Source organism: Oculina patagonica, chromosome 4, assembly GCF_052425735.1.
Source record: "Oculina patagonica isolate OP01 chromosome 4, crgOcupat, whole genome shotgun sequence".
NCBI classification, from domain to species: domain Eukaryota; kingdom Metazoa; phylum Cnidaria; class Anthozoa; order Scleractinia; family Oculinidae; genus Oculina; species Oculina patagonica.
The window spans coordinates 58,048,948-58,076,275 of record NC_135761.1 but is presented as its reverse complement, the minus strand read 5'-3'; the positions used below and the strand labels follow the sequence as shown (position 1 = coordinate 58,076,275).

The following is a 27,328-nucleotide window of genomic DNA, read 5'->3' as shown; positions in this document are numbered from 1 at the left end:
GGCAGATTGAAGAGCGAAATGATAGACAACTCAACAAATTGGAGGTTTCATGACCGACGAAACCTCGCGCGAGGCGCGTTATGCATAGCGGTCGACAGAGAGTCTATAAACAGGGTTTTTTCGTGGCATATCAACTCCCCTGGAGGAGGGGTACTACATGTGGTACTCCATTCAACTCAACTGAACTCAGCAGAGCTAAACTTTTATTTAATCACTTTTTTATACTACGTTTACAATCCGCGTTCCCTCCTTGTTTGTTGCTTGTGGTGATTATGCCATTTTCTCCTGCCCTCAATTCTCCTTTCTCTGCCGTCTTGATCTCTACTTCAGTATATGATATGTTAACTTTTCCATAATCGTACAAGCAGTATTATGTACGTTTTATTGGCATAAATCATCTTTTAATCTTTGAAACATATTAATTTTTGCACGAATTTTGCTTTTAGACTAAGACATCCTCCAAGTGAGTCTTTCTGAAGACTAGGACATGCCAATAAGTAAATTTCATCGAAAAATTAGCTTAAAAGCGACTTAAGGATGTAAGAATTTCTTCAACAATTGGTACAGACTAGCAAGGTAAAGCAAGCCTCGCTTGTGAGATTAAAAAATACTTTAGCTATAAGATATATTTCTAACATGCCCTCAAATAAAAAATCAACCATTATTCCTTTTTTATGTAAGTATATCTATTCAGAAATGAATCAACGTCCTTTTGTCATTTGTGTGGTAATTTGTGGTACAGTAAAAACCCGCGTATAAGAACCTAGAAATTAAGAACCTCCTGGCAGAAATTTGCTTCCTTAATACCCCAAAAGGTTCTTATATGTGGGGTTAAACTATTTTATTTATAATACAATAACTGTATTTTATCAAAGAGGATGTCTTTAGAGATCAAGAATTGCACAGGGAAGCTAAAAAATGCCAGTAAGTACCCCAAAATATAAGAACCTGTTTTGCCAAACTCTAAAAAAGAAGGTTCTTATACGCGGGTTTTTACTGTAGTTTGCGCAACCATTGAATCTCACAACGAACATGTCCATGATTAACCCAAATCAAATCAAAAAACACACCGGCGTAATTTTATCAATATAGAGTGTAACCCCGATATAAAGAACCCCTCATTACGAAGTCCTCGGTAAAACGAACGATGTTCTTCAGCGCGGTCAAAGTTTGGTAATGCAATGAAGGTATTGTATTGTACATTATGTATTAAGGCGGCTTGTTGTGAGCAGAATTTTAAAAAATGAAAGGAGTCATCTTCCGTATACTTTCAAATATAGAAACTGCCGATTCACGAGGGAAAATGTTGCAGGGATACGTCGCAGTGACATGTAGTGGGGATAAAATCACAACTGAGCATACACGGAATAATGTATCGGGAATCTATCGGGGGCATTTTTCAGGGACTTATCGTCTTTTGAAATGCTGTTTAACAGCAAATGCGCTAAATCGTTTTCCCGCCATATTTTATTGTATGTGTACATGTTATGATTTGATCCCTGGCACATGTGCCAACGTCTGTCGGCAGCTTAAAAGAGGCAGTTTTGTACTCTAACAGTTGATATTTTAGATGGTCTTGTGAGCCATTGGAGGGGTTGCTGACATCAGTTATTTTGGTACACATATATAGAAAGGCAAGTTTTGTTCGCGATCGCTGCTTTTAGGACAGTGGTTTCTTTCTAGGTATTACTTGATATTAAAGTGATATTTAAAATCCGTTTGTTTTTCTTGGTGATCACCAGCATAAAATTGGTTCAGCATTGTAAATCCAGATTTTTCAATTCATATCCTTGAGGAGGAGAACTTGTCAACTTTTCGATGACAAACGGACAGATCGCGCTATCTATTACCAGCCCGCCACTCCGGTCACTAAATTGGATACCAGCCTTAAACTGGAAGCGAATAGAGTTGACCAGCATCTTGGCATCTAATTCCATCGGCCGGACATAGCCCGCTGGGATGACCAAGTATGGCTGTTGCATAGTGACCAAATTGTATTCTGGTATTTCCACTTTAAAGTACACCCAAAGAAATTTCCCGTCGTAATGTAAATCAATAATTGCATCACTTTTCTTGAAAGGCAAGTTAAGTTTGAGCAGTTGATCTGCACCATGCGAGACGATGATGGGATAATCGATATGCGACGGGGAGATTTTTACAGTTATGTATTTTGAACAATCGAAAATGATCCGATTGTCTTGCGATTTCTTGAAAATCAGCTTTTTGCAGTTTTCGTTGAAACTTCCTTTAATCAAATCTCGCTGTTGGGAATCTTTAAGACAAATCTTTTCATTATCGTCCTTGTAGAATCGAACTTCGCTCGGGAGAGCACCGGTAATGATGACATCGTGTGGCCCCATCCTGAAAATCTCTACCACTCCACCAGATCCAACTCCAACAACCACTGCATTCAGACTTTTCGAGTCATCTCCACCTGTAATGGTGACCTTTCCTGTGCCTTGTGTGAACTTGTTTGCTACGATGATGCTTCCAGATGATTTACTACCAAGCTTGTAGGTTTTTCCTCTTGTTTTTGCTAGGACAATATTCTGGCCATTTCCAACATCAATTTCGTCGCCGACATCAGAAGGAAGAGAAGTGGAATCAATGATTGTGTCGTACTCTTGTCCAAGGGCGGTCTCAAGGTGTTTCAAATGTTCGTACAGGAACGTAATTATATCTTTTGCCGTTACCCGACTAAATTCTTGGTCATTTTTTCGAAAGAGCATTATCGGGAAACGTTGGGCAAAGTCAATAATCAGATCGAACAAATTCGTAGCGATCCCAGTCTTGAGCTTGTTACCCCATTCGTCGTCAATAAGAACAGTTCGTGGAGGGTTTGATTTATCCTTGAATACCAGCTTATCGTCTTCAATACTGGCCGCAAATTGGTCAAGACCCTTTATAGACTCAAAACGTAATTGACTTCCATAATCTTCTTCCTTTATTGTTGCCATGCTCCCTGTTGTTGTGTATCTTATTCTCACCACTTTGGCTTTGTTTCTCTTCAAGAAATTAAAATTTGAACCAGGTTCAAAGATGATCTTTCTGTTAGCGGTATCCTTAGAAATGGTCCCCAAGTTCTTTCCCTCGTCATCTTGGGCTGGAATGATCTCAACAGTGTTCAAAAGCACATCGTTATGATCATGTTTTAACACGTCGATAAAAAGCCTTTTTTCTGCTTCCATCCATTTTCCATAAATGGTGGTTTTGCATCGGATAGTGTTTCCGTCATCTCCCATAACAACAGAAATTGTCAAATAATCCTCCACATCAGGACCGTGGAGTACATAGGTATCTGAACCTGGACCCCCAATTAACTCGTGTCTGCCACGAGCACTCACAAGGGTGTCATCTCCATCTCTCGCATCAATAGTTGTTTCTCCGCCCACAGCAATCAGAAGGTTCTCTTTGTCGTTTCCAATGATATTTTTGCAGGATGAAAAACTGACTACGTTCATTGCATTTTCCAACCACACACGCCTTTTCGGTCGGAAAGTTATATACCCTTCGTCATCTCTGTACTCTTGGTATATGTTAATGGTATCGATTTCGTTACTTTCGTCTTCATAATACTTAAAGGAAATGGTGTTTTTGGTATTTCTGCCAAATATGATAGAATAGTCGCGAAATCTGTTAACAAGTCTTCTCGGCAATACCGTTACATCTTTCTCAGTTGAAAGAGGGCCTTTGAAAAAGTCTGTATGGTTCAGAATATACCTTCTTGCGCCATCATAGCATGTAGCATCTATATTGATATCTTGGAAGTGGATTTGACGAGGTTCAGGGGGATGTATTTCAACATTTTGAATGTTCTTCAAGTAAACAACATGAGTATTATACTGGGAAAAGGTGCCTGGATTAAACGGCTTGTCTATGTTTCTAAGTTGCCATCGCCCGTAATAATCATCTTCCGTTCCGAGTTCTATAGGAAGATTCATGTATTGGATAACAAGGGTATTTTCTCCACCACCTCCAACGATGTATTTGGCCCAATTGTATAAACCACCATGCCATGTACCTTCTCGTACCGTGCTTTCCGTAAAATGATACCGGTTTATAGTTGATCCAATGGAAATAACATTATTCCCTTCACCAGTGTAAACCACATCACCGAGACCATAGGACACATCGATAACATTGTGCTCATCGCTTCCAATGACAGTAGTTGGTATGTAGTGAGACAGGATTTCCAAATCATCTGGGGGTGCTGCAGAAATTTTTTCAAATTCATCGAATATGAAGCTTCTTCGAAAAGCAAATACCAATAGCGCTTCTAGTTCCTTGTTTCTGGAGTACGTAAGACGTCCATTGCTGTATACAGCAGAACTGGTTGAAATACTATCAATGGCACCTCTAGCGACTCGCACTGATGATTCAGAAACTGCATAAAATGATATTCCATCACAAAAGTACTTCGCATCATTGTTGTCTGCAAGAAACCACAACATTTTGCTTTTTAATTCTTCGTCATTGCTAAGAGATACAGGGTTTTTGTGATTGAAAAGGTTCAAAAAAGTCTGCTCCAGGCTGCTGGAAGATTGAAATGCTGGCTTATGAATATCTTTGTTGAAGCCGTCTGGCCATCCAGGAAAGCAAGACCCCAGATTGATGCCTGTTCGCCCTTTTTTCGCGTTTGATCCACTCCCTGAGGTATATCCAATATCCAGATAAATTCCTTTTACAGGTGACATCCTTGGGTTACTTCGAGTCATAGCTTCCCATTCTGGCCCCATTGTAATGTAGTTACTATTCCAAAGGCTTTCTTTGAATCTCAGAGATTCCCCTGATAAGGCTAAGGTGTCATCTCCCCTTTCCCCTTCGCATCGCCTATCAACACCGGGTTCGCAGACAAGAACATCATCACCTTCTCCACCGAGAAGAGTGTCTCTTCCAGTTCCACCATTAAGATAATCATTTCCTGGACCACCATATATGGTGTCACTTCCGCCTCGTCCAAATAATATGTCGTCACCCTCTTCACCATAAATGCGATCTGGACCAAAACCAGCCACAATCTCGTCATCATTTGCTCGCCCCCTCAGCGTTTTGCCAAAAGATGTAGAGTCTACCAATGCTACTCGTAATTGCTTATTATTAAAGTCCTCCTTTGCTTTGTCAGTTAGACACCTAGTAATAGTCTCTCTTTCAGCTTGTAATGTTTCCTTGTCAGCTTCTATTCCTGCCACATCTGCGTCTACATAGTACTTGAAGATATCAAACCCTCTGTTCTTATATCCATTTGCCAAGTTATTCACATACGTGTTAAATGCTTCCGAGTTTATATATGTGTCAAATTCATCATGCACTCGTTGTGCAGTCGTTCTGAAGTCGACCAAATCGGCAAAAAAGCCAAGAATTGTGTTAATTACTTGCAAAAACGTACTAATCAGGTCAATGATTGGCGACAAGGGCGGGAAAACAAAATCCAAAACTAAGCTTACTCCGTCCAAAACAGCCGTTATCCCATCAATAATAGCCATGACTGTATATATGATAAATTTACCCACATGACCTTTCTTTCTAGCGTCATCCGCGGCGATTGCATTCTTTGTCATAGACACAACACTCGTACCAACTGAAACGGCACTGCCAATAAAAGACCCGAACCGTTTGGTTTGCTTCAGTAACTTTATTCCAGCTTGACCTGCTTTTTTCAAAATGTGTTTTTCCACTCTTTTTCCAACAAATTTCACGACATTTTGCATGCCATTAGCAAGACCAAAGCTTCCTTGAGCAATGCGAAGCCGACCGTTTCTTATCATTTCGTTGTAGTCACCCTCTGAAATTACACCCTCGGCTCGTAACTCACGAGCTTTCTGAATCATATCACTCCCAGCTGCAGCATCAACTCCTCCCTGAGCAATAGTGAATGCAGTAGTGGAGGTCTCAACACCGTTGCCAACCTTACGCAAAATTTTACCAGCTACCTTTTTGGATGAAATCCTTCCATTTTGCTGTGCCAGTTTCTTTTGAGTATTGAAATTTTGTTGGGCCAATCTTTGCTCATCACCAACACCCTGAAGAACTTTGATTTTGTCAAAAGATTCTGACACCACCATTTCTTGGAGATCGATGACACCGGTTCTCTCAAAGCGAAATTCTACTTCTGGCTCTATGTTGGCTTTTACCCTCGTTTCAAAGTTTTCATTCCTGAGTTCATCGACTGTAATTCGCTTTTTCAGTTTGTATTGTAAGGCATCGTATTTGTAAGTCATGCTTTTCATCGTTCCTAGAAAGGCAAAATAAAACATACGAATACCAAATAACTAAAAATGCCATTTTCAATGCAAGTGCAACAATGTGATTAAGCAAAAAGCAAAACAAATAAATAACGTTTAAGTATCAATATTTTCTGCACGAAAGAGCGTCTTTCTTAATAATAACAATAATAATAATAATAATAATAATAATAATAATAATAATAATAATAATTACAATAAAAATAATTGTAATAATATTCATAATCATTATAATAACCATAATCCAATAAAGAATACCCAATCCAAAGTACAATGGGAAACCAACATTAGAATCCATCAAATGTTTTCCTCGCGCATTGCTATGCTGGATTGTGAAACTTAGTGAAATTGTAATTTCTAATCACTTATTAGCCAGTTTCCTTGACACCTAATGGGAGGTTTCTCTAACAAGGACACTTGCTCAATAGCATGCTGAATTACTACAACCTTCGCCAAAAACAAACAGAGAACACTTGTTCGTTTATAGTTGTTAAGTGTAAAAAACACGACTGGCTCCAAAAAGGGCACTCAAGTGTAGTTACATTTGATAGGTGTGAGGATACAAAGATGTCCGAAAAAAAATTGTTGCGCCAAAATTCCTAAAGTTTTCCACGGACAATTCCTATTTGGTCTGCTAGTGTGGATAGGCCCATTTACAATATATAATCAGGCTTTATATTAACAGGACTACCAAATTGAAAACCGAACACTCCAAATTTGAAGCATTTACGGAGATATTAACTTAAAACTCCAAGACCAGTTACAGAGGAGAATTAAGCATACTTTGGAGCTAAAACTGTTATTTTCAGTCAAGTTCCCTTTACGCCTTGTCAGGAGCTCATGACTGGTCATGGGAAAACATTACTACCATGATTGTGTTAATCATACCTTTTGTCAAATCTTTAATATCTTCAGGAAGTTCAGCCATAAAACCTCCAAATGTGGATCCTGCACCTGACATGTAGTTACTGTATCTTATCAAGTCGTTCTCTGTTTCACTCTCTTCTCCAGTAATCACCTGACCTTTGAGCCCGACGTCTTTGATTAGATCTGATTCCTCTTCTTGAAGTTCAGGTAGATCGGTTCCTGTAAATATGAGCATGCATTTTCACAAACTATGAAAAGCACAGAACGAATCTAAACGAGCAAGAAAGTAAAGAAAAGAAGACAAGAGCAAAAAGCAACCACCCAACATACCTACTGTCATCATATTTCTGTTACCATTCAGTGCCTCTTCAAACTCCGTCATAATTGTGCTAAAATCAGGATCATTCTTCAAATCTTCTAAGCCTTGATAAAAGATATCGTCCACCTCCTTTCCTTCAGCAGCACTTTCCTCTTTTAATACATCAATCATGTTCTGAACAAGAACCTTTGGGTCGTAACCTCCATTGTTATTTTTCAAGGAACCTGAAATGTCGTTGCACAGAGTGTGAGACAAGCTGTTGAACCATTTGGCTTGCAATGATTTGGTGAACACATCATCATCATCCTCTTCTTCGTCATGTTTAGCAGTTCTATTTCTGGCAGCCTCAATACACTAGAAGGAATCAAAAACATAAATTGTAAACGTAAAGTGAAGAAATGATCCTTGCAGTGAATTGCAATTAAAAAAATGAAAAGAAAGAAACCAGAAATAATTCTGACTTCAACGGGAATCGAACCCGTGACCTCCGCGATACCGGTGCGTTGCTCTATCAACTGAGCTATTGACGCCACACACTGGGAGCGAGGTCAATTGTGAGGTCATATTTTCCCGCGAAAGAAATAGAATGACGTGACGTATATGAAATAACTCATATATGTTAACTGCGTTTTTGCTCTGTACAGTTAATACAAATCCACAATCCTTTCTCATCTAAAGAGTTGCATCATCATGCGCATGTATTTCTATGAATTAACAAATTTAAGTTTAATTTTACTAAAGGAAGCACCGACTAGAAATTCAATTAACTGCGTCGTTGTCAAACAGACTTAAAAGAAAACAATGGGGAAGGTTCAGACGGGTTAACACTCTATCATACTCATGTTGGCCATGTGTTAAAACGGCCGCTAATTACAAAATGTAGAAAGAAGGTTACTTGCCTTTTAAACATTCTGAAATAGCATTTTTTAAAAAGACTTAACAGTTCTGGCTTTCAATGGCCTTTGTTCTTAACTTGGGTCTTCTCATTTTTAATCCTTTTCCATAAAATTCAGGTATATATTCTTTAAAAGTACCTTTCTCAAGGCTTTTTATAATTACATAATTTGTTGTGAAAATTCACTGGCTTTCAGAATTTCTTGTCACTTTTGACTATGGCTTTTCAGTAAGGTACAGAGTAGAGAACAGAAAACTGGCATAGTGTTTCCCTGTACACCTATATATGTAGCTCACAAACCCTGACAACGACATGATTACCATTAAGTGGGACACCATAACAAATCAAAAGAAAACAAAGATAAAACCTTAGTAAACAACAAACTAAATGTATCGATCATAGCAAAGACGATTTCTGTCTATATCTGTGTTTATAAGCATTTTAAAACTATTACTGTTATATTTTTTGTGAAAACAACATTAAAAAAGAGCTTACTTTTATTATTATCATTTATAAAATAACTGATACTACGCGCGCTCTGTTGGTCAAATTGGTCAAAAAACCTATGAACCATTGTACCGGTAAAGCCCCGCTTCCCGACATGGCCGTACCGCTACGCTCGACCACGCATAAGGACGAAGATTTTAAAACGTTAGTTTAATTTAATTTTTTTTTTTTTGGTCTATGTGATGGTTAAAACAGAGAAAAAAAATTTAATACTGAGAATGGATCACATTAATAAATTTTCTCGCCCGCCATAGTTGGATCGAAGAAACTAGAGAAAAACGAAAACGCAGAAACAAACATATGAGAAGGAATAGAATGAACAGGTCCGCTTTCACCGGTCTGGAAAAAAATATTAAAAACATTGATATCTTTCCATTCAACATTTACTCAGAAACGTTATTTGAAAGGAATTAAAACTGCATCAAACTGGTCGCAATGAAAGCATTTTTGAATTATTTTGATACGCCGAGTTCTTGTACGCGCTTGAATTATACTTTTAGTTTTATGTGCTTTCAGTGCTTTTTTTCAAGTCTGTTATTCGGCGAAAACGTAGAAAAAAGGATTAAATAAAATCACAACAAATTTCAAAAGCAGAGTTTGTGGAACTAACCTTTATTCTTAATACCTTCGTCAGTCTGTGAAATTTGTAAACTTGTAAAGTTTTCGTGTAGTATTTTACTTTCGCAATGAATGACTCCGGCCACAATTTGCTAGATTGACACGTGAAAGAACTTAAAAATCGTTGAATACATTTTTTTTTTACCATGACAGCTTGCCTTTTTCCCTTTCTTTTTTATGACTTTTATAGATTTAAGAGAACTTTTAGCGTTTTGTCGCGTCGATTCGTAGATTTTGTGTGTGGAGCTGATCCTGTGTTTAATTCTCTTACCGCGTCATCCGATGAACTTAATGAGAATAAGATTTCTTTGACGAACGTTTTCCATAGTAATTTCATAAAAGCAATAAACTGCACTTTCTAGGGCTTTACTGGCGTAATAAAACCGCTTGGGATGTTGGGAGAACACTCGAAAAGATTGTAAATCACTCGCCTGACGGCTCGTGAATTACAAGCTTTTCTCGTGTTCTCCCAACATCCCGCGTGGCTTAATTACGTAAGTAAAGTCTTAGAAAGTGCGGTCTATTGCTTGAAAAGAAAGTTACTAACCATCGAAATCTTCCCAACTTGTTCTCCTTGAACAAATGAAGGAATCCAACAGAAGAGTAACTCACATCAGGGGTTATCAGGTGTTTTACTGTTCCATGTCTGGTCTTTGTTGGTACCTGTTTACAGCTAAATGTCTTTTTCTACTGATCTTTTGTCGTACGTGAAGAGATTTTTTTTTTACCTATCACAAGACATGGCTGCTTTCTCGCAATTTTGTTTTCAGGTCATTCTTGCGTTCAAAGATGGCGGACACTCTGGGAAAAAGGTTGCTTTTCTCGCCGCGAATTTTTCTCTCCACTTTACGAATTTACAATTTTGTTTGTTTTAACACCATACAGCTAACTCGATTAAAACCGAAAAACATAATCAAAATGTTGAAAACATTATGGTTATCAGTTGTCAGTTAAAAATAAACTAATTCTGAATTAAGAAATTGCAAAGGAACCTGACTGATAATGCCTTAGGATCGTTTATTTTTTAATAAATTGGACAAAAGAAGTAGAGATAGAATAGCAGACAAACAAATACTTTTACTCTAAAAATACTTCGAATGGCTTTTGTACTTTATTTGGGCCTTCTCTTTTATCGATGCTTGCCCGTGAAATTCAAGTACTCGTTGTCTGTCCTTCTCCAGGCCTTCCCTGTATAACATAGTCTGGTGTAAAATTAATTTTCAAAATTTCTTGCAAGTTCGACTATGGTTTTCCAGAAAGGTACAGAATAGAGAATACGCGCACACTAGAGACCTCTGGCACAGTTTTTCTCTGTACGGACCTTCCGGCTGGTAAATAACACGCTTATATGTAGCTGGCAAACCCTGATAACGATACGACTACCATGATGAAGTGAGACAAAATAACAAGTCAAAAGAAAACTGGGACAAAAGGTGAGAAAACCAGAAACAAAATGTATCAAATACATAGCAAAGAAGGTTACAGTGTTTATAAGAATTATAAAATTATTATTATCTTTTGTAAAAACAATAATAAGAAACAACCAACCTTAATTATTATAAAGAAAGCCACTAGCCATCGAAAAGTTTTCAAAAATGTCGCTAAATGCGACATCTTCCTCACTTTGTTCTCTTCGAACAAGTGAAGGAATCCAAAAGAATCACGTATAGTCATGCTAGATAGAAAAGAGAAGAGTTGCTCACATCAGGGGTTATCAGGTGTTTTACTGTCTCATGTCTGGTCTTTGTTTGGTACCTGCTTACAGCTAAATGCCTTTTTCTAGTGATCTTATGTCGTACGTGAAGAGATTTTTGTCTATCATTAGACATGGCTGCTCTCTCGCAATTTTGTCCCCTGGTCTTCCATGGCTGGCACTCTGAAGAAAAGGTTACTTTTTTCGCAGCGAAACTTTCTCTCCGCCTTACTACTTTAAATGGGATGGACACTGACGCAAGAGAAAAATTCAGTTTAAAGAGAAAAAAAAGAAATATCTGATCAACAAATTTGTCATGAGAGACCGAGAAATGTAGATTCAGGTTACCCAAGATTAGGGTTAATCGGGGAGCTGGCAACATATACACGACTGGAGACTGGCTTTTTCTCCCGATCAGAGGTCAAAATCCGGCAGGCTTTACCAAGGCAGGGTGAGAGAACTGAATAGGCCGTTACGACCAGCAGAACGCACTCGAGTCCGAATCTATACCTCTTTAAAATCTTTACGTGGTTGACGAAGAGAAGGCTGCTTTGCCACACCCTAATGTTTCCAACTGCCATATATCTTTGATTAAATAGGTGTTTTCAATGGATGATGGTTTTCAAAAGACAAATTTTGCAAAGGCACCCTACTCTAGCCAAAAACATATATGTTAACTGCGTTTTTGCTCTGTGAAATTAATACAAATCCACAATTCTTTCTCATCTAAGGAATGGCATCATCATGCGCATGTATTTCTATTAATTAACAAATTTAAGTTTAATTTTTCTCAAGGAAGCACCGACTAGAAATTCAATTTACTGCGTAGTTGTAAAACAGACTTAAAAGAAAACAATGGGGAAGGTTTAGACAGGTTAACACTCTACTGATCATACTCATGTTAGCCATGTGTTAAAACGGCCGCTAATTAATTACAAAATGTAGAAAGAAGGTTCCTTGCCCTTTAAGCATTCTGAAATAGCACTTTTTAAAAAAGGCTTAACAATGTTCTTAACTTAGATCTTCTCATTTTTAATGCTTTCCCGTAAAATTCAGGTCTACATTGTCTATGCAAGTACCTTTCTCAAGGCTTTCTATAAAAACATAATTTGTTGTGAAAATGCACTTTCAGAATTTCTTGTCACTTTTGACTATGACTTTTCAGTAAGGTACAGAATAAGGTACAGACTTCTGGCATAGTGTTTCCCCATACACATATATATGTAGCTCACAAACCCTGATAACGATATGATTACCATTAAGTGGGACACCATAACAAATCAAAAGAAAACCTGAGTAAACAACAAACTAGATGTATCGATCATAGCAAAGAAGATTGCTGTCGAAATCTGTGTTTATAAGCACTATAAGCATTTTAAAGTTATTACTGTTATATCTTTAGTGAAAACAACATTAAAAAAATGGCTTACTTTTATAATTATCATTTATAAAATAACTCAGATACTACACGCGCTCAGATTGGTCAAATGTGTCAAAAAATCTATGTACCATTGTACCGGTAAACTCCTGCTTCCCGACATGGCCGTACCGCTACGCTCGACCACGCATAAGGACGAAGAATTAAAAACGTTAGTTTAATTTAATGTCTTTTTTTGTCTATGTGATGGTTAAAACAGAGGATATGGTTCTCTCATATTATCATTATGAAAATTTTTATACTGAGGATGGACCACATAAATAAATTTTCCCGCCCACCACAGTTCTGACAGTTGGAGCGAAGGAACCAGAGAAAAACAAAAACGCAGAGACAAACATATGAGAAGGAACAGAACGAACAGGTCCGCTTTCACCGGACTGGAAAAATATTAAAAACATTGATATCTTTCCATTCAACATTTACTCAGAAACGTTATTTGAAAGGAATTAAAACTGCATCAAATTGGTCGCAATGAAAGCAAAGTTTTGAATTATTTTAATACGCCGAGTCCTTGTACGCGATACCTTCGTCAGTACCTTCGTCAGTCTGTGAAATTTGTAAACTTGCAAAGTTTTCATGTAGTATTTTACTTTCGCAATGAATGACTCCGGCTACAATTTGCTAGATTTCCACGTGAAAGAACTTAAAAATCGTTGAATATTTTTTTTACTGTGACAGCTTGCCTTTCTCCTTTTCTTTCTTATGACTTTTATAGATTTAAGAGAACTTTTAGCGTTTTTTTCGCGTCGATTCGTAGATTTTGTGTGTGGAGCTGATCATGTGTTTAATTCTCACAGTCGCTGTGATTGGTTTACCGCGTCATCCGATGAAATTAATGAGAATAAGACATTTGATCACGAAATAACAAAATAAATTCCTATTTCTTTGAAGAACGTTTTCCATAGTAATTTCATAAAATCAATAAACCGCACTTTCTAGGGTTTTTCTGGCGTAATAGAACCGCTTGGGATGTTGGGAGAACACTCGAAAGATTGTAAATCACTCGCCTGACGGCTCGTGAATTACAAGCTTTTCTTGTGTTCTCCCAACATCCCGCGTGTTTTTATTACGCCAGTAAAGCCCTAGAAAGTGCGGTCTATTGGTTAAAAAGAAAGTTACTAACCATCGAAATTTGTTTAAAAGTGTCGCTAAATGCGACATATTCCCAACTTGTTCTCTATGAACAAATGAAGGAATCCAACAGAAGAGTTACTCACATCAGGGGTTATCAGGTGTTTAACTGTTCCATGTCTGGTCTTTGTTTGGTACCTGATTACAGTTAGCTGCTTTCTTCTACTGATCTTTTGTCGTACTTGAAGAGATGTTTTTACCTAACCCGAGACATCGCTGCTTTCTCGCAATTTTGTTTTCAGGTCATTCTTGCGTTCAAAGATGGCGGATACTCTGGGAAAAAGGTTGCTTTTCTCGCCGCGAATTTTTCACTCCACCTTACGAATTTCAGTACAATTTTGTTTGTTTTAACACCATACAGCTAACTCGAACGAATGCGTCGAATTGATATTTGGATATTAAAGCAGAAAAACATAATCAAAATGTTGAAAACATTATGGTTATCAGTTAAAGTTAAAGTAATTTTGAATTAAGAAATTGCAAAGAAACCTGACTGATAATGCCTTAAGATCGATAACTTCTTAATTGACTGGATAAAAGAAGTACAGATAGAATAGCATACAAACAAACGCTTTTACTCTAAAAATACTCTGAGTGGTTTTTGTACTTTATTTGGGCCTTCTCTGTTTTCGATGCTTGCCCGTGAAATTCAAGTCCTTATTGTCTGTCCTTCTGAGGGCCTTCTCGGTATTACAAAGTTTGGTGTAAAATTAATTTTCAAAATTTCTTGTCAGTTTCGACTATGATTTCCAGTAAGGTACAGAATAGAGAATACGCGCACATTAGAGACCTCTGGCACAGTTGTTCTCTGTACGGACTTCCCGGCTGGTAAATAACACGCATATATGTAGCTGGCAAACCCTGATAACGATACGACTACCATGATGAAGTGAGACAAAATAACAATTCAAAAGAAAACTGGGACAAAAGGTGAGAAAGCAAGAAACTAAATGTATCAATTACATAGCAAAGAAGGTTACAGTGTTTATAAGAATTATAAAATTATTATTATCTTTTGTGAAAACAATAATAAGAAACAACCAACCTTAATTATTACAAAGAAAGCCACTAGCCATCGAAAAGTTTTCAAAAATGTCGCTAAATGCGACATCTTCCTCACTTTGTTCTCTTCGAACAAGTGAAGGAATCCAAAAGAATCACGTATAGTCATGCTCGATAGAAAAGAGAAGAGTTGCTCACATCAGGGGTTATCAGGTGTTTTACTGTCTCATGTCTGGTCTTTGTTTGGTACCTGCTTACAGCTAAATGCCTTTTTCTAGTGATCTTATGTCGTACGTGAAGAGATTTTTGTCTATCATTAGACATGGCTGCTCTCTCTTGCAATTTTGTCCCCTGGTCTTCCATGGCTGGCACTCTGAAGAAAAGGTTACTTTTTTCGCAGCGAAACTTTCTCTCCGCCTTACTACTTTAAATGGGATGGACACTGACGCAAGAGAAAAATTCAGTTTAAAGAGAAAAAAAAGAAATACCTGATCAACAAATTTGTCATGAGAGACCGAGAAATGTAGATTCAGGTTACCCAAGATTAGGGTTAATCGGGGAGCTGGCAACATATACACGACTGGAGACTGGCTTTTTCTCCCGATCAGAGGTCAAAATCCGGCAGGCTTTACCAAGGCAGGGTGAGAGAACTGAATAGGCCGTTACGACCAGCAGAACGCACTCGAGTCCGAATCTATACCTCTTTAAAATCTTTACGTGGTTGACGAAGAGAAGGCTGCTTTGCCACACCCTAATGTTTCCAACTGCCATATATCTTTGATTAAATAGGTGTTTTCAATGGATGATGGTTTTCAAAAGACAAATTTTGCAAAGGCACCCTACTCTAGCCAAAAACATATATGTTAACTGCGTTTTTGCTCTGTGAAATTAATACAAATCCACAATTCTTTCTCATCTAAGGAATTTCATCATCATGCGCATGTATTTCTATTAATTAACAAATTTAAGTTTAATTTTTCTCAAGGAAGCACCGACTAGAAATTCAATTTACTGCGTAGTTGTAAAACAGACTTAAAAGAAAACAATGGGGAAGGTTTAGACAGGTTAACACTCTACTGATCATACTCATGTTGGCCATGTGTTAAAACGGCCGCTAATTAATTACACAATGTAGAAAGAAGGTTCCTTGCCCTTTAAGCATTCTGAAATAGCACTTTTTAAAAAAGGCTTAACAGTTCTGGCTTTCAATGGCTTTTGTCCTTAACTTAGATCTTCTCATTTTTAATGCTTTCCCGTAAGGTTCAGGTCTACATTGTCTATGCAAGTACCTTTCTCAAGGCTTTCTAAAATTACATAATTTGTTGTGAAAATGCACTTTCAGAATTTCTTGTCACTTTTGACTATGACTTTTCAGTAAGGTACAGAGTAAGGTACAGACTTCTGGCATAGTGTTTCCCTGTACGGACCATACACATATATATGTAGCTCACAAGCCCTGATAACGATATGATTACCATTAAGTGGGACACCATAACAAATCAAAGGAAAACCTGAGTAAACAACAAACTAGATGTATCGATCATAGCAAAGAAGATTGCTGTCGATATCTGTGTTTATAAGCACTATAAGCATTTTAAAATTATTACTGTTATATCTTTAGTGAAAACAACATTAAAAAAATAGCTTACTTTTATAATTATCATTTAATAAAATAACTCAGATACTACACGCGCTCAGATTGGTCAAATGTGTCAAAAAACCTATGTACCATTGTACCGGTAAACTCCTGCTTCCCGACATGGCCGTACCGCTACGCTCGACCACGCATAAGGACGAAGAATTAAAAACGTTAGTTTAATTTAATGTCTTTTTTTGTCTATGTGATGGTTAAAACAGAGGATATGGTTCTCTTATATTATCATTATGAAAATTTTAATACTGAGGATGGACCACATAAATAAATTTTCCCGCCCACCACAGTTCTGACAGTTGGAGCGAAGGAACCAGAGAAAAACAAAAACGCAGAGACAAACATATGAGAAGGAACAGAACGAACAGGTCCGCTTTCACCGGACTGGAAAAATATTAAAAACATTGATATCTTTCCATTCAACATTTACTCAGAAACGTTATTTGAAAGGAATTAAAACTGCATCAAATTGGTCGCAATGAAAGCAAAGTTTTGAATTATTTTAATACGCCGAGTCCTTGTACGCGATACCTTCGTCAGTACCTTCGTCAGTCTGTGAAATTTGTAAACTTGCAAAGTTTTCATGTAGTATTTTACTTTCGCAATGAATGACTCCGGCTACAATTTGCTAGATTTCCACGTGAAAGAACTTAAAAATCGTTGAATTTTTTTTTACTGTGACAGCTTGCCTTTCTCCTTTTCTTTCTTATGACTTTTATAGATTTAAGAGAACTTTTAGCGTTTTTTTCGCGTCGATTCGTATATTTTGTGTGTGGAGCTGATCATGTGTTTAATTCTCACAGTCGCTGTGATTGGTTTACCGCGTCATCCGATGAAATTAATGAGAATAAGACATTTGATCACGAAATAACAAAATAAATTCCTATTTCTTTGAAGAACGTTTTCCATAGTAATTTCATAAAATCAATAAACCGCACTTTCTAGGGTTTTTCTGGCGTAATAGAACCGCTTGGGATGTTGGGAGAACACTCGAAAGATTGTAAATCACTCGCCTGACGGCTCGTGAATTACAAGCTTTTCTTGTGTTCTCCCAACATCCCGCGTGTTTTTATTACGCCAGTAAAGCCCTAGAAAGTGCGCTCTATTGGTTAAAAAGAAAGTTACTAACCATCGAAATTTGTTTAAAAGTGTCGCTAAATGCGACATATTCCCAACTTGTTCTCTATGAACAAATGAAGGAATCCAACAGAAGAGTTACTCACATCAGGGGTTATCAGGTGTTTAACTGTTCCATGTCTGGTCTTTGTTTGGTACCTGATTACAGTTAGCTGCTTTTTTCTACTGATCTTTTGTCGTACTTGAAGAGATGTTTTTACCTAACCCGAGACATCGCTGCTTTCTCGCAATTTTGTTTTCAGGTCATTCTTGCGTTCAAAGATGGCGGACACTCTGGGAAAAAGGTTGCTTTTCTCGCCGCGAATTTTTCACTCCACCTTACGAATTTACAATTTTGTTTGTTTTAACAGCATACAGCTAACTCGAACGAATGCGTCGAATTGATATTTGGATATTAAAGCAGAAAAACATAATCAAAATGTTGAAAACATTATGGTTATCAGTTAAAGTTAAAGTAATTTTGAATTAAGAAATTGCAAAGAAACCTGACTGATAATGCCTTAAGATCGATAATTTCTTAATTGACTGGATAAAAGAAGTACAGATAGAATAGCAGACAAACAAACGCTTTTACTCTAAAAATACTCTGAGTGGTTTTTGTACTTTATTTGGGCCTTCTCTGTTTTCGATGCTTGCCCGTGAAATTCAAGTCCTTATTGTCTGTCCTTCTGAGGGCCTTCTCGGTATTACAAAGTTTGGTGTAAAATTAATTTTCAAAATTTCTTGTCAGTTTCGACTATGATTTCCAGTAAGGTACAGAATAGAGAATACGCGCACATTAGAGACCTCTGGCACAGTTGTTCTCTGTACGGACTTCCCGGCTTGTAAATAACACGCATATATGTAGCTGGCAAACCCTGATAACGATACGACTACCATGATGAAGTGAGACAAAATAACAATTCAAAAGAAAACTGGGACAAAAGGTGAGAAAGCAAGAAACTAAATGTATCAATTACATAGCAAAGAAGGTTACAGTGTTTATAAGAATTATAAAATTATTATTATCTTTTGTGAAAACAATAATAAGAAACAACCAACCTTAATTATTACAAAGAAAGCCACTAGCCATCGAAAAGTTTTCAAAAATGTCGCTAAATGCGACATCTTCCTCACTTTGTTCTCTTCGAACAAGTGAAGGAATCCAAAAGAATCACGTATAGTCATGCTCGATAGAAAAGAGAAGAGTTGCTCACATCAGGGGTTATCAGGTGTTTTACTGTCTCATGTCTAATCTTTGTTTGGTACCTGCTTACAGCTAAATGCCTTTTTCTAGTGATCTTATGTCGTACGTGAAGAGATTTTTGTCTATCATTAGACATGGCTGCTCTCTCTTGCAATTTTGTCCCCTGGTCTTCCATGGCTGGCACTCTGAAGAAAAGGTTACTTTTTTCGCAGCGAAACTTTCTCTCCGCCTTACTACTTTAAATGGGATGGACACTGACGCAAGAGAAAAATTCAGTTTAAAGAGAAAAAAAAAGAAATACCTGATCAACAAATTTGTCATGAGAGACCGAGAAATGTAGATTCAGGTTACCCAAGATTAGGGTTAATCGGGGAGCTGGCAACATATACACGACTGGAGACTGGCTTTTTTTCCCGATCAGAGGTCAAAATCCGGCAGGCTTTACCAAGGCAGGGCGAGAGAACTGAATAGGCCGTTACGACCAGCAGAACGCACTCGAGTCCGAATCTATACCTCTTTAAAATCTTTACGTGGTTGACGAAGAGAAGGCTGCTTTGCCACACCCTAATGTTTCCAACTGCCATATATCTTTGATTAAATAGGTGTTTTCAATGGATGATGGTTTTCAAAAGACAAATTTTGCAAAGGCACCCTTCTCTAGCCAAAAACAAAATTAAACAGCTGTTTCGAGAAAGGTTGCCCTACTGTAGCGTAAAGGGGTAAATGTCACCCCATTCTTACTGGAAAATATTTCCTTTATAACGCTGCTCAAAACGATAAAAGATACCAATTTGCAGTTTACAAGGGGATATGCTGCTTATGGAAATGAAGCTTGCTGTTGTGCTTGCCCTCGTAGGGGTAAAAACCGGCTTAGAGAAGTAAACTATTAATATTATATTCCAGCTTTTTCAACAAAACCAGCTTATTTAAATTTAAAGCTGATTTCCAGTCCGTCTGCGCGACTCGGGGTTGTTTCGTTTTGTTTGATTCGTTGAACGTTCACTTCGGTGACCCATCGTTGTCCCCATCGTTCGTTCTCTTCCTGCGAACGCGTGCGTCAGGTTCTCTCTCGTTATTTTCTCGATTCTGGCGTAAAAGAGAAAGGGTAAGTGTCACGGAATTTTGTGCTGTAACATCCCTTCGGTGGGCTCACAAACATTCACCGAGATTCCAGTCGGACTGGAATTCATCTAAACAGGGTTTTTGCGTGACATATCAACTCCCCTGGGGGGAGGTACTCCATCCAACTGAACTTAACTCAGCAGAACTGAACTTCTATTTAATCACATTTTGTTACTAAGTTTACAATCCGTGTTCCTTCTTGCTTGTTACTTGTGGTGATTATGCCATTTCTGCCTTCCCTCAGTTCCCCTTTTTCCATGCGTCTTGATTTCTACTTATATCATACGTTAACTTTTCCTTATATAGCACAGAGCAGTAATTCTTTATGTTTTCTTGGCATAAATCATTTTTTTCAATCTTTTAAACGTATTCTATCTTTGTAAGAACTTATACTAGGCTAGGAAATGTCAATCATTAAACTTCATCGACAAATTAGCGTTCAAGCGACTTAAGGATGTAAGAATTTCCGAACAATTGGTTCATCACAACCTGCCAAACCTAAACTGAAGATGAGGCTAGACTATAGCAAAGTAAAGAAAGCCTCACTTGTAAGATCGCAAATTTTAAGCGATAAGATATATATAGTAAATAATAAAGATGTAAATTCGCTCGGTAAGTGAAGAAAATCCACTCGGGGAACGTCCCCGACGGCCCAGGCTCCCAGCCGGTGGCCTCCAACGCAGGACCCACCGTCCAGCACAACGTCTCCGCTCAGTGCGCCCCTCGGGGGCTCGTCCCCGCTCGATCATAATTCTCAAAATATATATTACTCTCACATTTTCTCACACCAATCAGAATTCATTATTTAAGTAAGTATATATATATACCCAGAAATGAATCGATAGATTACAAATAAGAAATAATTGCATTCATTGTGCAATTGTTTCTTATTGAAATCTATTTATTTGTATCAGAAATGAATCAATGTATTTTTAACTCATTGTTTTGTGGTAATTTGTGGAAATTTCCGCAATCATTGAATCCCACAACGAACATTTTTGTGATTAACCCAAATCAAAAAAAAACTCCGGCGTCATTTCATCGAAATACATTGTAACCTCGATAAAAGGAACCCCCTTGGAAAGAAGTCCTCGGTATAGCGAACGATATTCTTTACCTCGCCCGGCCAAAGATACTTTATGTAGTGCAAATTACCTAAGGTTGGAATTGCAATGGGAGTTTTGCATTGTAAGTTATGTAGTTACAGACATTTCAACTCTCCCGATTTGTTCCCACGTCGCCCGATTTCTCATGAAGTTCTGAAAACAAGGAAACATTGGTAATCTTAAGTATTTTTTGCGGTCTAAGTAACGGAAAGCCCAATAATGTTTATTAGAAGAATAATGGCCTTAATATAGTAAATGGTTTGAACCCAGGAGTATCAGTAGGTCGTAAAGTACTATCGTTCGGGTGAGAGTAGTCCTGAGAAGAACTGTTGTTGCTGACTGACGTTTCGAAAACCTGAGCGGAAGTCATCTTCAGAGACAAGAATATAGAGTAACTCAGAAACTAACGTCAAAATGCAGAAAATGCCTCCTGAGTGGCTCTTGAGTGAACCTAAATTTGCAAAATTTCCCACTGGAGCATGCCTGGCCCCCTAACTGCTCTAGAGGCTCGCGATTTCAGGGCTTGTGTGAGCGTCTTCAAAAGGTGTAGGAATTCCTGTAATCAGCCCGGGGGGGGGGGGGGTCTCCCATAATTTCGGATGGGTGTGCCGCGGGTGTTCCCTGTCTTGTCCCTTTTGGCCCAACCGAGCCCCTTCTTTCAGGGTGGGGCATTCCGTGACGACCCAATCGGCCCCGCGCGGCCACTCTTTCTTCTTTTCGCGGTTGTTCGTTTGTCTCTTTCTTTTTTCGTTGCTGGGCTTTGCGGTGGTGGTCCCTTCTGTCCCGGGACACTCCATGGCCTGGCGCTCCCTTCCCGCGCACTCTTGCCCATTGTCCCCCGTAGGGGGGGGGGAATCAGGCAGCTTGCTGTAAAGTATATGTTGCATGTTGTGTGAACGGACTTTTATTAAAAAAGTGGAAGGGACTCGTCTTCCTTATACTCTACATTTTTTTTAAATATAAAAAGCTGCCGATAGACGAAGGAACATGTTGCAGCGACATTCAGCGGAGATAAAATCACAGATGAGCATACATGGGATATGGTTTGGTCCCAGGGACATGTCCCTGCGTCTGTCGGCAGCTTAAAAGAGATGACAGTTGTTTTTATTTATTTATGGTGGGGTAGTTATTTTATTTAGGGTTTTTTTTATTATATTTGCGGTTAGTATTAATTTACGTTAATTTTTATTACATTTGCGGTTGGTATTACATTAATTAAGCGTTGTTTGTTACATTTAGCGGTGATACATGTACTTCATCAGTTAATTTATTAGATGGCCTTGTGAGCCGTTGGAGGGGTTGCTGACATCAGTTACTTTGGAACACATATATAGAAAGTCAAATTTTGTTCGCTGTCGTTACTTTTAGTACGGTCGTTATTTACGAGGTGTTGCTACTTTTGGAACTTCCCGATGTTCCCATAAAAAGTGACATTTGAGATCCCATGTCTTTCGTGTGATCACCAGCTTTAATTGGTTCAGCATTTTAAATCCAGATTTTTCAATTGATATCCTTGAGGCGGAGAACTTTTCAACTTTTCGATGACAAACGGACAGCTCGCGCCATCCTTTACCAGCCCGCCACTCCGGTCACTAAACTGGATACCAGCCTTAAACTGAAAGCGAATAGCGTTGACCACCATCTTGGCATCTAATTTCTTTGGCCGGACATAGCCCGCTGGGATGACCAAGTATGGCTGTTGCAAAGTGACAAAATGGCTTTTTGGATGATTTTCTTTAAAGTACACCCAAAGGAATTTCACGCGGCGAGCCGAGGGTAATAGAAATCAATAATTGCATCACTTTTCTTGAATGGCAAGTTAAGTTTGAGCAGTTGATCTGCACCATGCGACACGATGATAGGATAATCGGTCCGCCACGGGGTGATTTTACCACTTATGTATCTTGAACAATCGAAAATGATCTTGTTTTCTTTGGGATTTCTTGAAAATCAACCTTTTGCAGTTGGCGTTAGGCCATCCTTTAATCAAATCTCGCTGTTGGGAATCTTTAAGACAAATTTTGTCATCATCGTCCCAGTAGAATTGAACTTCGCTCGGGAGAGCACCAGTAATGATGACATCATGTAGTCCCATCCTGAAAATCTCTACCACTCCACCAGATCCAACTCCAACAACCACTGCATTAAGACTTTTCGGGTCATCTCCACCTGTAATGGTGACCTTTCCTGCGCCTTGTGTGAACTTGTTTGCTACGATGATGCTTCCAGATGATTTCCTACCAAGCTTGTAGGTTTTTCCTCTTGTTTTTGCAAGGACAATATTCTGACCATTTCCAACATCAATTTCGGAGCCGACATTAGAAGGAAGAGATGTGGAATCAATAATCGTGTCGTACTCTTGTCCGAGGGAGGTCTCAAGGTGTTTCAAATGTTCGTACAGGAACTCTACCGTATCTTTTGATGTTACACGGTTAAATTCTTTTTCATTTTTTCGGAAGAGCATTAATGGGAAACGTTGGGCAAAGTCAAAAATTAGATCAAACAAATTTGTTGACATTCCAGTCTTGAGCTTCTTATTCCATTCATCGTCAACAAGGACAGTTCGTGGAGGATTTGATTTATCCTTGAATACCAACTTATCGTTTTCAATACTTGCAGCAAAATGGTCAAGACACTTAATGGACTCAAAACGTAACTGATTTCCATAATCTTCTTCCTTAATCGTTGCCATGCTCCCTGTTGTTGTATATTTTATTCTCACTACTTTGGCTTCGTTCTTCTTCAAGAAGTTAAAATTTGATCCAGGTTCAAAGACGATCTTTCTGTTAGCGGTATCCTTGGAAATGGTCCCCAAGTTTTTTCCCTCATCACCTTGGGCTGGAATAATCTCAACCGTGTTCAAAAGCACATCTGCATGATCATGTTTTAACACATCGATAAAAAAGCGTCCTTCTGTCTTCATCCATTTTCCATAAATGGTGGTTTTGCATCTGATTGTGTTTCCGTCATCTCCCATAATAACGGAAATTGTCAAATAATCCTCCACATCAGGACCATGAAGTACATACGTATCTGAACCTGGACCCCCAATTAACTCGTGCCTCCCGCGAGCACTCACAAGGGTGTTATCTCCATCTCTCGCATCAATAGTTGTTTCTCCGCCTACAGCAATCAGAAGGTTCTCTTTGTCATTTCCAATGATATTTTTGCACGATGGGAAACTGACCACGTTCATTGCATTAACCAACCGCAGATCTCCTTTAGGTCGAAAAAATATACTCCCTTCGTCGTATCTGTACTTTTGGTATATGTTAATGGTTTCGATTTGGTATCTTTCGTCTTCATAATACTTAAAGGAAATGGTGTTTTTAGTATTATTTCCAAATCGGATAGTATAGCTGAGAAATGGGTTAACAAGTCTTCTAGGCAATACCGTTACATCTTTCTCAGTTGAAAGAGGCCCATTGAAAAAACCTGTATGGTTTAGAATATACCTTCTTGCGCCATCATAGTATCTAGCATCTATTCTGATATCTTGGAGGTAGTACCGACGTGGTTTAGGAGGATGCATTTCAACAGTTTGAATGTTTTTCAAGTAAACCACCTGAGTGTTATATTCGGAAAAGGACCCCGTATCAACTGGGCTGTCAATGTTTCTAAGTTGCCACCAACCATAATCAACACCTTCCGTTCCAAGTTCTATAGGAAGGTTCATGTATTGGATTACAAGGGTGTTTTCGCCACTACCTCCAACAATGTATTTGGCCCAGTTGTATAAACCAGAATGCCACATACCTTTTCATATCGTGCTTTCCGTATAATGATACTTGTTTATAGTTGATCCAATGGAAATAACGTTGTTGCCTTTACCAGTGTAAACCACATCACCGAGACCATAGGACACATCAATAACATTGTGTTCATCGCTACCAATGACAGTTGTCGGTGTGTAGTGAGACAGGATTTCCAAATTATCTGGTCGTGCAGCAGAGATTTTTTCAAATTTATCGAACATGAAACTTCTTCGAAAAGCAAATACCAAAAGTGCCTCCAGTTCGTTGTCTCCAGAGTACTTTAGACGTCCACTGCTGTGTTTAGCGTAACTGGTTGAAATACCATCAATGGCGCCTCTGGCGACTTGGATCGATGATGCAGAGACCGCATAAATTGATACTCCATCACAGAAGTACTTCACGCTATTTTTGTCTGCCAGAAACCACAGCATTTTGGTTCTCAATTCTTCTGTGTTACTGAGAGATACAGGGTTCTTGCGACTGAAAAGCCTCACCAAACTTTGCTCCAGGCTACTGGAAGAAATAAATGCTGGCTTATGTCTAACTTGGTTGAAGCCATCTGGCCATCCAGGAAAGCAAGATCCAAGGTTAATGCCTGTTCGCCCTTTCTTTGCATTTGATCCACTTCCTGAGGTATATCCAATATCCAGATAAATTCCTTTTACTGGTGATATCCTTGGGTTACTGCGAGTCATAGCTTCCCATTCTGGCCCCATTGTTATATACTTTCCATTCCAAAGATCTTCTTTGAATCTTAAAGACTCCCCTGATAAGGCTAAGGTGTCATCTCCCTCTTCTCCTTCGCATCGATCGCCTATCAACACCGGGCTCGCAGACAAGAACATCATCTCCTTCTCCACCGAGAAGAGTGTCTCTTCCAGTTCCACCATTAAGATAATCGTTTCCTGGACCACCATATATGGTGTCACTTCCACCTCTCCCAAACAATACGTCATCACCTTCCTCGCCATAAATACGATCTGGACCAAAACCAGCCACAATCTCATCATCATTTGCTCTACCTTTGAGCGTTTTGCCGAAAGATGTTGCATCCACTAATGCTACTCGTAACTGCTTATTATTGAAGTCCTCCTTTGCCTTGTTAGTCAAACACTTAGTAATAGTCGTCCTTTCAGCTTGCAATGTTTCCTTGTCAGCTTCTATTCCTGCCACATCTGCGTCTACATAGTATTTAAAGATGTCAAATCCTCTGCTCTTATATCCATCTGCCAGATTCTTCACATACGTTTTAAACGCTTCCGAGTTTATATACGCGTCAAATTCATCGTGCACGCGTTGTGCAGTCGTTCTGAAGTCGATCAAATCCGCAAAGAAACCAAGAATTGTGTTCACCACTTGCAAAATCGTACTAACAAGGTCTACGATTGGTGACAAGGGCGGGAAAACAAGGTCCAAAGCCACACTCACTCCGTCCAGAATAGCTGTCACCCCATCAACAGCAGCCATGACCCCATACATGACAGCTTTACCAACAATGCCTTGTTTTGCAGCGTCACTAGCTGCGATCGCATTCTTTGCCATAGAAACAACACTTGTACCAACTGAGATGGCACCGCCAATAAAAGATTCGAACCGTTTGGTTTGCTTCAGTAACTTCATTCCAGCTCGACCTGCTTTTTTTAAAATGTGTTTTTCCACTCTTTTTCCAACAAATTTCACGACATTTTGCATTCCATCTGCAAGACCAAAACTTCCTTGCGCAATTCGAAGCCGACCGTTTCTCATCATTTCATTATATTCACCCTCTGAAATTAACCCTTCGGCCCTCAAATCACGGGCTTTCTGAATCATATCACTCCCACCTGCAGCATCAACTCCTCCCTGAGCAATAGTGAATGCAGTCGTGGAGGTCTCAACACCGTTGCCAACCTTACGTAAAATATTACCAGCTACCTTTTTTGATGAAATCCTTCCTCTTTGCTGTGCCAATTTCTTTTGAGTATTAAAGTTTTGTTGAGCTAACCTTTGTTCATTACCGACACCCTGAAGAACTTTGATTTTTTCAAATGATTCTGACACCACCATTTCTTGAAGATCGTTGACACCAGTTCTCTTAACACGAAAGTTTACTTCAGTTTCTATATAGTATTTTACCATTGCTTCAAAGTTTTCACTCCTGAGTACATCAACTGTAATTCCCTTCTTTAATTTGTATTCCAAGGCATCGTATTTGTAATTTAAGCTTTTCATCGTTCCTAAAAAGGCAAAATATAAGAAGGTTTACGTAAGGTTGAAATATAGAAACTCGAAAAAGAAACCATGCTTGAATCGGACGGAATCAGATGTAGAAGACATTTAGTTTTCGATAACAAGTTGTCAACAACAAATTACTAGTCTGTAGAGGCCCTCGCATTTACTTTGCCGCCTGGTTTCTTCATCGAGTCTTTATACTGATTCATCTTTATCTAGCTGAGAAGACTAAAAATTGTCTTCCGGCCCCGTTGGTTTTCTAGCCATTTTGCCGTTATGAAGGGCAATTGTAGATTGAAGCGCTTCGACTCGAAGTCTACCAGCAAAAAAGAACACGGCGCGAACAGTTCAATGGTTTTTAGTTCTGATTAGCTGACTTCGTTTTAAATATATTTTATTCCGGTGAATTCTCCATTTTAGACCGCAAAATACACTGAGGGAATAAAAT

At 38.6% G+C, this 27,328-nt stretch overlaps 2 protein-coding genes across 2 annotated transcripts in view; one reads left to right on the top strand and one right to left on the bottom strand.

Moving 5' to 3' along the window:
* LOC144650899 (uncharacterized) overlaps positions 1-27,328 on the top strand; it is a 217,039-nt gene that overhangs the window by 181,025 nt on the left and 8,686 nt on the right. The window lies entirely within an intron of this gene.
* LOC144650897 (uncharacterized) lies at positions 191-11,076 on the bottom strand. Its single transcript, XM_078510682.1, has 4 exons — positions 10,997-11,076; positions 7,440-7,782; positions 7,131-7,328; positions 191-6,232 (listed from the first exon to the last, which is right to left on the bottom strand). The coding sequence occupies exons 1-4, from the start codon at positions 11,060-11,062 to the stop codon at positions 1,755-1,757; spliced, it is 5,085 nt and encodes a 1,694-aa protein (XP_078366808.1). The 5' UTR covers positions 11,063-11,076; the 3' UTR covers positions 191-1,754.